The 12,500-nt window shown below is 43.8% G+C and overlaps 1 protein-coding gene across 1 annotated transcript in view; it reads right to left on the bottom strand.

Moving 5' to 3' along the window:
* The window catches only part of spred2b (sprouty related EVH1 domain containing 2b), a 49,725-nt gene extending 45,920 nt beyond the window's left edge, over window positions 1-3,805 (bottom strand). The window contains exon 1 of the mRNA XM_083650601.1: window positions 3,241-3,805. Coding sequence (XP_083506727.1) covers window positions 3,241-3,266 — 26 coding nt within the window. The 5' untranslated portion in view covers window positions 3,267-3,805. The remainder of the gene's footprint in view (window positions 1-3,240) is intronic.
* Between the last annotated feature and the right edge of the window lie 8,695 nt (window positions 3,806-12,500).

Here is a 12,500-nt window from a genome sequence, read left to right as displayed (position 1 = left end):
TCTATTTAGATGCTGAAATGTTAATGCTTTTTGTGTTAGAAATTCTAACACAAAAAGAATTTGTGTTGAAATGTTGATGCTTTTTGTTAATGCTTGTTAATGCTTTTTGTGTTAGAAATTCTAACACAAAAAGCATTAACATTTCAGCATCTAAATAGACACGCCTTGTTTGGGCATGAGTTCATTGAGTAAATAGACAAAAAAAAAAAAAAAAAAAAAAAAAAAAATTTAATATTAAAAAATTATGAATTAACCGATAGGTTAATCGATTATTAGCGTCGGTTAATCGAAAGTGAAATTAACCGAAAATTGACATCCCTAAGTTCGGTCAAAAGAAATTAGTGCCTACATGAAACTGCCAAAAACATGATCTGTGGATTATCTTGAGTAACCAGGTCATCATTTCTGGAAAGAGGCATTGCTGCTAGGTTTGAACGGTGTGGACATTTTCCCACCAGGTAATAAACATGTGACAACACCGGTGTTACCGGTGACACCGTAAAAAAATTAGAAAAGAAAACTCTGTAACAATATAAATGTTAGTTCCTACTAGTGCATGTTGTTTCCAGGGGACAATAACAGTGAGACACCAGTCGGATATTCTCATCGTGATCACAGCAGCTAGACTAGAGTGAACGTTACAGTTATATGTATGTTGATAATACAAGTTTTAAAGTAAGCAAGAGTCTATGCTTTAACCATAGGGTCATAGAGACAAGACGGGGCAGAATAAAACAAACTCCTCCGCTGTCCTCACAGTCTGGACGTACTAACGTTAGCTTGGACGCTCAGTCACAACACTGGCTGCCTCACAACTCATGGCTGCATCTGACTCCAGACAACTCGGCAACTCACACCAAAACTATCTAGATCGGTGTTACTCAACCCGAGGCTCTAGAGCCACATGTGGCTCCTTTATGGGCGGTTGTGGCTCTTTTAAGTCCTACAATACAAACAACAACACTGTCAGCGGAATTAATCAGGCATCGCGCTCCGTTTGCAGGCGCGCGAGACAAGTCGTGCAAACTCCATCCCATTGGGAAAACTAGCTTAGCATGAACCTCAAACGGCCGAAGAGGAATCTCGAACATTTAAAGCGGACAAGGGAGAACTTGGGAAAATGCATCTCTCTGCTTTGTGGAGGTCCAATTTGCAACAACATCACAAAATAAAGCAGGTCCAGTACCGACTTCCCGAAAGGTGGAGAGCTGAAGAGCTGGGCGAGACTCAAACTGAACCAGACCGGTTTCAGAGTGGAAAGGGACGCTTTTGGATTGTGCCCCTTGTGCCAAAAGTATTTTTTGTCAATGTGGCTACTGAGTAGGGCAAGGTTGAGTACCACTGATCTCTAGACGGATAAATAAATAGCACTACAGAGGGAAGTATTTTGGGGTGAACTGTCCCTTTAAGACAAGAGCCTAGGCCTGCCTATTTTATGAAAGGGACAATACAGACAGTTCACAACACAGGGAGTGTTCTGACAGCTTTAGTAGGCCTACAAACGTGAATCTTAGCGCTGCTGGCTGGGGCTGGGTCACCCAGTCTTCCTTATAATAGGCCACGGTCGGTCGCAGCCACTTCCTCTGTCTCTGTCCCCCCACCCCCCCCCTGCCTGTGCGTGGGACGGACCGCGACAGATTCTGTGTGCGTGCTGGTTTCCTCGTAGCGGCGGCGGTGGTATAGGCATGAATGGGGACGGCGTGGCGCTCTGAAGGTTAGGGCTTTTTTTATGAATGAGCCGGGGCGGGCGGGCGGTGTCACGTCACCGCAGCGCAAACATCCCCTCCGGTGCCCTTCGCCCTTCCGCCCCGCCGACAAGAGATCTGCAAGGCAGGCATTCCTACCGAGCAGAGCCCCGTGCAGTCTGACAGACACAGAGAGAGAGAGAGAGACATACACGCAGAGAGGGGGAGAAAGAGAGAGAGAGATGTCGATATAATGGGGAAAGTATAAAGGCCAATCATTTAAATAGCCCATCCTGCCTGTGTCTGCACATCCTATTTAAACCTCGACGGGGATTCATTTAGACTGAAATAAGATACATTACCTAGGAATATAACCACTATAATATTCCTATAGGGACACACAGTGGTTCTCAATGGTGGTGAGGCTACATACATAGTGATCGTATCGTGCTTTGTATGTCGTCAGCATCTCCTACTATTTATCCCTGCAATAATCCAATAAGGACATGTTTTTTTTTTAGGTCTAGATATTCTTTATCCAATATCTTTCTAAAATGGTTGTCTTCGTCTCGTCCACAGGCCTCTCAGAGCTATAAAGCAGTTGGTGGGGCCTACTACACACATTATAAGCCTGTATAGTAGGCTAGGCTGCACTAACACACACACACACAGCATTACATGTCGCAAGGCAGAACCAGGCAAACGCGAGGCTTTATATGAGACGCGCACACACGGAGGCTCCGCCGCGAAGAGAAGACGTCTTCTTTCTTTTCACGGCAAGTCGTCGTTTACAATCGCTCTCTCTCTCTCCTTTTTTTATGAATGAAGCGCGGTAGGCTATGCAAATGAGGGCGATTGAGAAAGAGATGGCGGATGGGACATATCGGATATCTCATATCCTGTGAGACTTCCCCTTCGGTTGGAAGCACAAACATACAGACAGACGGTGGGCCAAAAGAACGAGGCTGGGAATGCCTCTTTGCAGCAGTTTGCCTTTGGGTTTAAGAAGGCGAGAGGGTTTAACGGCGTGTTTATATCATAGATCCTAGGTTTATATGTGTAGAAGGTGGAACTTGTGTGGGTTTTTTTGTTTTTCTTTCGTGCGGGTTTAAGTTGGACGCTGCTGCCTGCTGCAACAAGGCCTGCACTCTCGCTTCAAATCCTTTCAGAAAATGTTTCCGATCCACCCACGCTTATACCCCCGTCCCCCCCTTCCTCCTCCTCCTCCTCCAGACTAGCCTACACCAAGGTGGGGGCCCTAAAACCCCCTCTCTGCTACACCACTGTCAATGCATTGCTTCACAGCATCAAACCCCACCGATTACTCCAACCGCCCCCCCAACACCACCCCCCAGAAAACCAATGCAAAAACCCAACTAGAAAAGGCAACACACATTTCGGGGGTTAGTTTTTACGCTGCGCATTCCACCAAGTTGCTCCCATCTAACCTCCCAACTTGTAGCAGCAGCAAAGCATTATAGGCACGGGGGAAGACATGGGAGAAACAACAACAGCAATCTCGCAAGAAGTGTGTTAGAAGAAGGTCTTTACTTACTCGTTTGGGTGTGTTTCTTCTATCATTTTCTCTCGTTTCACCTCTGGTAATATGCCACGGCGGGTGCATACTTTTCGCTCGCCATTCTTTCACCGAGGCTCCTCTGTGTGTGTTTTTTTCCTCCGTTTCTCTTTATCTCCAATTCCGCATAATCCCCCCAGCCTGCCTGCGCCTTTGTGCGAGTCTCGGCTCCTGCCCTTGCCTGGCTTCGGCCTCTTCTTTCCCCCCTTCTTCCCCGAGAGCCAACCAGTTGCTTCTGGATCGCGAATGCGCCCCTCTCCTAAGTTTAATACTCCATCGCCTTCAATAAACCGTACAGGGACAATTTGGTAAATCCGCCTCCACACACACATACACACACACCACCACCACACACACGCACGCACGCACTCTCTCTCTCTCCACTGTCTCTCACACACACGCACACGAACACACACTCACTCCGTTTTTTTTTAAGTCCTAAAGGCGCATGTTTTCACCGCGACGACTCCAGTTCCAGTTTGTGCGTAAAAGCGCGTCGTCGCCGTTTGTTAGCCGAGGGGTGGCCCCGCTAGAGCCCCATCTCTCTCTACTCCATGTTGGATTGCAGGCAGGCAGCCGAGGCGAGCAGCTCCACTACCGACGCCGGGGGAGGAGAGAGAGGGAGCGGGGGGAGGGGGGGAGGGGAGGGGGGACGCAGGGCGGAAGCGGTGACGTCGGTCTGGCAACACATTTTTGGTGGAGAGGGCCCACAAGCTGGAGGGGCCCTTGATAGGTGACCCCCCCCCCGGTGACCCCCCCCCCTCCACACACACACACACACACACCTTTTTTTCTTTCTTTTTTTCCCTTTCTTTTTTTTAGAACACAACTCGATGACTTTTTAAGGACTTTCCAGGCCCAACCCCCCCCCCCCCCCCAATTCAAGGACACAAAACAGTATTCATAGCTTTTGTGACAATCATTTGTCCAACACTGAATTGACCAACACTGATCATTTTTACAATGAGAACTAGCAAACAGACTCTTATAGGAATATCATATGAATATATGAATATCATATGAATATATATATATTAATGTATATTAAGATGAAAATGCACAATATTGTAAGATAAGCCTTCTGTAAGATACAGTCAACTCGTTAGTTTCCAGCAAAGGCACACTATAATACTACTTATATACTACTATATATACTACTAGCAGGGGCGGAGCGACCCTATCAGCCCAGAGGGGGCGAAGCTCTTAGGGGGGCCCCATCAAAAAAAAAAAAAAAAAAAAAAAAAAATTTTTTTTTTTTTTTGAAGGCCAGGCCAGGCCGCAGGGCCGGTTCCAGAACAAGATGACTAGGGGTGCATCCTAGATAGGAAGGGGTGCAGATGCCCGGCCGAAGGCCGGGCCCGCCCGAAAAATTTGACATCATTTCAAGTAGAATGATACCACCCAAGCAAGAATATTTCAAGTGTTTCAAGTGCTGTACTGAAATATTTGGACCATATAATGATAATACAATTATCTCAACCTTAAAAGGTTACATATAGGTGCCAAAAAGCCATAAAATCACATCAAAGAACAAAGAAAAACAACAACTATAATTCAAGTTTAAACAGTAAGTGTGCAGCTGTAGCATTTATAAAAAAAAAATTTTTTTTTTTTTTTTTACTTTTCAACTGAGCATGCAGACAAATAAGGGTGCAATGCATGCTTTTGCACCCCCGTAGAACCGGGCCTGCCAGGCCGCGAAGAAAAATGTGCCTTTTTTGCATGTTTGAATCGGTTTTAGCCATATTTAGTGGAATATCTCATTTTAAACACACCAATGTTATTGTCTATTGATTGAATTCCTCTCAGACTCACACCACTGACTTTATTAAATAAAGTAATTTTAAGTCACAACTGTAAAATAGGTGATAGCCCCTATATCCGAAAACACAATTTGTCACTCATTGAGCCAAGTAATATTATGTCCAAGAAAGACTACAGTGAAGCCACTTTACAGACAAGCTTGTTCTGAAGAAGAAAAATAAAAACACAGGTTGCCAGCCAGGTGGCCTGGCCTGCAAAAAAAAAAAAAAAAAAAAAAAAAAAAAAATTTTTTTTTTTTTTTTTTTTTTTTTGATGGGCCCCCCTGACGAGTGGGCCCGTGGCGGCCGCACCCTCTGCCCCGGCGTACGCTCCGCTACTGACTACTAGCCTATATGAATATTGTAGGCAGGGCCGTAGCTAGCTATGAGGACGGGGAGGTCCGGACCTCCCCTAATATTTCAGCCTGCCAAAAAAAAAAAAAAAAAAAAAATTTTTTTTTTTTTTTTTTTTTTGCAGGCCAGGCCAGGCCACTCACTGAACAGCAGGCCAGGCGCCGCCTACTGGTTTACTAGTGGTTTTATTACTTTATTCAGGTTTAAAGTGGGTGCATCTCATTGTAAAATTGGACTTGGCCCAAATTGGGCTTCAAATGGCCCAAATCAGGCTTCAAACGGCCCAAATCTGGCTTTAAACGACCCAAATAGGGCTTCAAACGGCCCAAATCTGGCTTCAAACGGCCCAAATTGGGCTTCAAACGGCCCAAATTGAGCTTCAAACGCCCCAAATGAGAGCTGAGCAGGTGGTGACATGAAAGAGAATATACTGAATAGTGACATCACAACAGTATAATCCTAATGTTGATTTAAAATGATATATTACTCTAAATATGGCTTAAAAAGGCGGAAAAAAAAGCTCAATTTTTTTTCGGCGGCGCCCTAACGGGCGCCGCCGAATCCGCCTCCCCTTGCTGGACCTCCCCTATTTCGGAACCCTGGCTACGGCCCTGATTGTAGGCATACCATAGATCACATTAATTTAGAATAAACTATGGCCATTGTAAACTCACTATTGAGTACCACTGCCACCAGTACCAGTACCACTACCGCATACTTTTACATTGTATTTATAGGCCTAGTGATATCATAGGAGGAACTAAATATTCTGTATGATAGTCACTTTAAACGTAGCCTACTATCAAGTTTTAAATACACTCACTAGTAGCCTATGCTTATGCTTGAAGTTAGTCATTTAAATCTTCACTTTAGATGACAGTAGCCTATATACTCGCTTGTAGTGATAATGAATAATGATCATTGAAGTAACATTTCCCCCAAAAAACTGATTTTGGAATTAAGCAATTCATATTGCCAGGCCTTCCTGTGGGCCACTGCATCTGTTGAAAGCCAAAAGATTAAAGGAGTGTGTTGTTAATCTTGTTAAAAAAAAATTACAGTATAATCGCTCAGGTAATCAGCAGTAGCTGTATTGATACTGGATTAAGCTCCTTAACGCCTATTGATCTCCTGACGTGTGAGGAAGTTAAACGATTAGTTACTTGGGTTTTCTCTGAGCTGACAGAAGGTTTTGTTACCTCCAGACAGTTGCCAGCATTGTTTCAGCTTCGTGCCTGGACAGAGAAGGAACACATTTTTTTAAAGTTGTGCTGTAGCGCCCTCCGCTGGTGACTTGTAAATCCCACATGTGACGTTTGTTGGACTGACTAATGATATAGCCTACCGAACAAAAATATGAATGTAAAGTTTTGTTAAGCATGTTTTCAGAGTTAAAATAGCCTATCCTATTCATATAGTTCCCATAGTTTTTTCTCTAATCTTCTGTACAAGTTTAGACCCCAGTTACTGAGCATTTCTCCTTTGCCCAGAATTTCTCCAAATGATTCTCATGAAGTGTAACAAAAAAAAAAAAAAAACGTCCATGTAGCATTCATATTTGTTCAGTGTAGTAATAATTCTCTTTACTTGGACTAGGTAGTCAAAATACCACCCCTTAGTTTTTACACCTTATCACAATGTAAATACATCCCGTATGTGAATTCTATTTTATTTTATTTTGTGTATTTATGTATTTATTTATGTATTTATTTATCCATTCATTTATTTATTTATTTTAATTAGGACCAGAATTGTAGTATAGTTAAACTCAATTTTCCCACCCTGTCAGATTTTGTTTAATCACGTTTGTTTTCTTGAAATAAATTGCAGTAGTTTACAGACATTTATAGACATATCTTTGCAAGGAGATTCATTGCAGAGAGACTGCATCATGACAGATATACACGAATACAGTAAGGATTTAACCCTTGCTCAAAGATCTTATAAGCAGGGTAGATTCACAGCTGTGTGTCAGAGGGTGTCTCTGTTTAATATATATATACACTGTATATATATTATGTATATATATTAGTTGTGCCTCTCTAATATGATACACTGGTTCACATAGTAAACCGTTTCATTTGCAGTGCTTGCCTTAGTATGCATATCTAATTATCATATTTAGATTAGTACTTTATCTCTGGGGGAATTTCCACCAACATGAGGCTTCAGTACTAGTTTAGTCTGACTGCCTGGAAGCAGGCTCCGGATCTAAGCTCTGCTATTGGTGCCGACCATTTCAGTCTGCAGCGGCGGAAGAAAATCCCTTTCCGCTCCCTGCTCTGCCATTGGCTCTGACCGCCTCTGACCCACCGGCTCTGTCCATTTATGGATTTCCTTTCGGCTCCCTGCATGTCGAATCTGTCGATCCCAAATGCCTCTGCCGCTGTGAAACAACAACAACGCTAGCTCGTTGCTACATGCTGAAAATGGCAAGTTTTGGCGAAGATTTGGATTGCAACCATCCAGTGCAATAAAGCAGGTGTGCACTGGATGGTTGTAAAGCAGAGCCTTTATGGCACAAAGTAGGAATGGACTTGTTTCATCTCAAGGACAAAGACTATCTAGAAGTCATTGACTATCATCATCATCATCATCATCATCATAATCATCATAAAAGGGAGCAAGTGGGGTTTGTCTGTTTGGTAACGTTTTTGTCCCAGTGATGATATCACAATGTGACATCATTATTGACCAAAAATCATCTTGATGATGTCATAGACATTGATGATGTCATGGGCTATTGTGACATCACTGATGTCATATAGGCATGCGAGGCCACGCGCAGCGGCCGAGCTTCGTATGCGAGCTGCAGGGCGGGCGATGCCTAATTACTCAAACTTCCCTGAATTGGTGTTGCTGACAAACACATCGTCAACCTGTGTCATAACACACGCAAAATCCATCTGGGCCAGACATGGCATTCCAAACACAGTGGTGAGTGACAACGGACCATGCTTCAACAGAGAGAAGTACCACTTCGAGCATGTGACATCTAGTCCTCTCTATGCACAATCGAATGGAAAAGCTGAAAAAGGAGTCCACATTCTCAAGCAACTCCTGAAGAGAGCTGCTGACAGTGACTCAGACCCATACCTTGCTCTACTCAGCTACAGAGCAGCACCTCTCACTGTTTCATTTCCATACGGACCACCAGCGTTGTTTGTTGTTTATAACATGGCTATATTTATAACATTATAAATATAGCCACGTATTAAGAAAGAGGGGTTTAAATGGGGTAGAAATGTGATACTTCTTCCTTGTGCCACCATACTGTAGATTACAGTTGTGAATTAAATCCTGAAAAATGAACTTTTGATGTGAAAAAGTGTGAAAAACTAAAGAAATTTGACTTTGATTTTTTTCTTTTGGGTTCAGCACATCTTTATCCCCAACTGCTCTAGTGGAGCTGCTCAGTAGCTAGCAGATCCGACTGTGGTTGTACTGGTCAGCTTCCGTGTGTGTGTGTGTGTGTCAGGGTGTCAATTAAATTATATTTTCAACCCAATTAGAGGGACATTCTATTACAGATGACAGATTTAGCTACAATCATGCTGAAATGTGTGACTACAGCATAATGCATGGTTAGTAGAGGCTGTGTGTATTCACTTTGTATTCACTGAACAAAACAATCATTTGTGATCTAGACTGCCACCTTCTGGTCTAAATGTGCAACTTCACATTGGTCTGTCAGCTCTTTGTGTTTGCTTGCTAATTATTTCCTGATGAAGAATTATTCAAAGGGAAACAAACATGTCTTGTCTTTTGTTAAATTGTCTTTGCTTCTTAGAAAACACACACACACACACACACACACACACACACACACATACACACACCATCGCTTACCTGTAAATAACATTGATGAACTCATAGTAAACCAGTTTTAGTGCAGCGGCCGCTCCTCCACGTGATGTGTGTGTGTGTGTGTCCATTTGTAGCAGGAGAGATTAGACCAATCAGGAGCAAACCTGCACCTCTTACTTCAACATCTGTTTGTTTTGTTTTTTTGTATGTCAATATGTCCCATTTCAGTCTGTGCTGTAAACATATACTCAGTTTCACATTTTCTCCCGATTATCACCATATAGCCTAATAATGTATACATATATTGGGTGATTTGTAATGCATATTTTAAGCATCTTGATTCTGAGAATTGTTACAATTTCTGTTTTGGAACTGTCACTAATGTAAAGTTGACTTGAGTGAGTGTTAGGTCTGGTCTCTGTTGGTGTGTCTGTTGTTTTTATAACCTTATGTTGTCTTAATATTTGCCTTATGCTCTATATATGCACTTTGAGCAACATGAATTCCCTTTGGGGCAATGACGGTTCATTCATTCAAAGCTCCCTTGTGGATATAAACAGTTAATGAGCCCAGGTCGGCCTCCCATTCATCATCAGAGGAGTAAACATCATAGGTCAGTCTTTCAAATCTCTCATTCCCGGCTTCGGGAGAGAGATGGTCAAGTTCACAAATACTGACTGGACTGTATGACACAATGCAATTCAATGTGCCTGGTGAAATAATACAATACATTTGAAAATACATACTATCAAATGCAAATTCTTAAAGTAGACTATTAGACCTAAAAGTCATTCAGTAATAAAGCACCCTTGTCCACATGTCGTCATCATCAGGGTGTTATAGGGATGATAATGGAAATGCAATATGTTGCAATGCAAAAATGTGAGGCAGAAAAATGAATTGCAATACCAACTCCGTCTTATTCTACAAATGAGACGGCTTGCTCATCACAATTTCACAAACTTTCCATCAGAATATTTGGCACTTTGTAGCTAATGACATTTTTCAATGGATGTCTAGTAAGCCAATAGAAAAATAAATAAACATAATTCTGCACTCCCTTTGCTGTGCACTGAACTTTTCTTTATTCAATTGTATCGTTGGTTGTATCAAATTGTGAATCTCATGTCGCGTATTGAATCGTGAGCTAGTGTCCCGTCCCCTGATGTTACTGTTTCTGTTGTTGCTGCATTTGATGGAGGTGCTGCTAAAGCTAACAGCCTTTGATATGGCCTTCAAATCAGATGGAACTCTCCACATGATCATTGGGGCGGTACCCAGTCTCTCAGTATGGTTTTGAATTCAAATGAAATAAGAACGCCATAGGCGGGTCGACTGAGTATAGAGCTCAAATTTGTAATTATAACAACACTCCTAGGTCTTGTGGCGTTCTCATAATATCTTAGGCCATGTTCACACTACAGGCAAATCCGATTTGCTGCTAAAGTCATCATTATCTTGATTGGTTTCCCAAATCTGATTCGGGAGTGTGTCCGCACTGCCACAAATCTGATTTGGGCAGGTGTTCAAGTCGGATCTGTGTGTCCAGACCTCCATATGTGGTTTGGGACAAGTGACACAAATCAGACTTGGAGCGGCCGTCCAGACTCATAAAACCAATCTGGATAGAATCATTAATAGGTCATTCAAGTTCACAAATCAGATTTGGCCTCCTAGTCTGAACATGGCCTTAGAACAGTGGTTCTCAGCGTGGGGGGGGGGGGCGGGGACCACCAGAGGTCCTTGAGGAGGGGGTTCCAGGGGGTCCGCAGCACACTGTTGAATTGTTCAACTTCACCATTATTTCATTGACAAGACGTTCGCACAAGTAGAGAACGTAGAAGAACGTCTCTCTACCCACAATAAACATACTCATGGAATTCTGGACAAAATCACATCTGACAATAAAGAAACACATTCTCAGATTTGGGACCAAATGTTGTCTGTTGCTGCAGTATTGTGGACTAAATTAGGGCTCCTTGATATGAAAAAGGTTGACAATCACTGTCTTCAGAAGACCAAACTATTTGAACCAGCAGCGTTTTGGTTACAATCTCGATTCCCCATCTGTATCCTCTCTAAGAGCTTTTCACTGTTCGCTTCAGGAGCAGCTAATCACAACAGTAAACACACATAGAGGTTTTTAAGGGGCTCAATTTGTCTCTAATTCAAACCACACTACATCCCCCCCCCCCCCCCCCCCCCCCCAACCGCCAACCACCAACCACCACCACCACCAACCCCCCCCCCCCCCCCCCCAACACACACAGACCCCCCGAGTATCACAAAACATTCATCAGCCCTGACTTCCTGACCCCTCTATACCCCCCCACCCCCCCCCACAGCCAATCAGAACGGGACCCGATAGCGTCTCTCTGTCTGTGCACTCTGCACTCCAACATTCAAGCCGGGAGAGCTCTCACACCTCTGCAGCCACACACCCCCTTAAAAATCAACACGGGAGGGGGGCGGGGCTAGCAGCAGCGCCCGCAAGTCTCTCTGTGTGTGTCTGGCGCTGCCCTGCTCACTAATGACCCCCCCAACACACACACACACACACATACAGTACACATATACATACACACACACACACACACACACATACACACGCACACACACACACGCACATGCACGCGCGCACGGCCGGCCACGCACGCTTCCTCCATCCATCCCCCAATCACAACACTCCACATCCAGGTGATAAATGAGGTCGCCCCCGCTGTGTGGTATCGGGTCAAAGGTCGACCCAGCGGTTCTTGCGGGTTTTGAGGGCAAATGGAAGTCACTGGGATGGCGCCGGGTTGCCAGTTTGGCCGAAATGCTGCCTTCCGTCCCAGCGTCGACACAACGCCACTCTGGTCCGCGCCAACAGAGGGAGACAAACACTAACAAACGGAACTTCTCGTCCTTCCTTTCCCAAGACAGTGAAAATGATGCACACATGTCATGTAGTGGTCCTTCTTTTACATTCTCTAATGGTGAAGTTGAACAATGAATCCATTTGCTGGGGTCCCCCTGGAACCTCCTCAAGGAGCCCTGGTGGTCCCCCAGACCACCTGTTGAAAACCACTGGCTTACATACAGTACAGTGCAGTAGGCCTACCTGGCATTTCTCTGAAGAATATCAGAATTGTGGTAAACTGCAGATAAATTCAGTTAATTTTGAGTGTTATCAGTGTAAGCATCACTTTTCCTCTGGCCTGCATCAACCTTTAGCTGGATTCATTTTTATTAAAGGCACAAGGAAATGAAAAATAACCTTTTCACCTTGTTAGC

Source organism: Poromitra crassiceps (assembly GCF_964638095.1).
Source record: "Poromitra crassiceps genome assembly, chromosome: 14".
NCBI lineage: Eukaryota > Metazoa > Chordata > Actinopteri > Beryciformes > Melamphaidae > Poromitra > Poromitra crassiceps.
The sequence above is the reverse complement of the archived record's forward strand: the minus strand, read 5'-3'. Positions and strand labels throughout refer to the sequence as shown.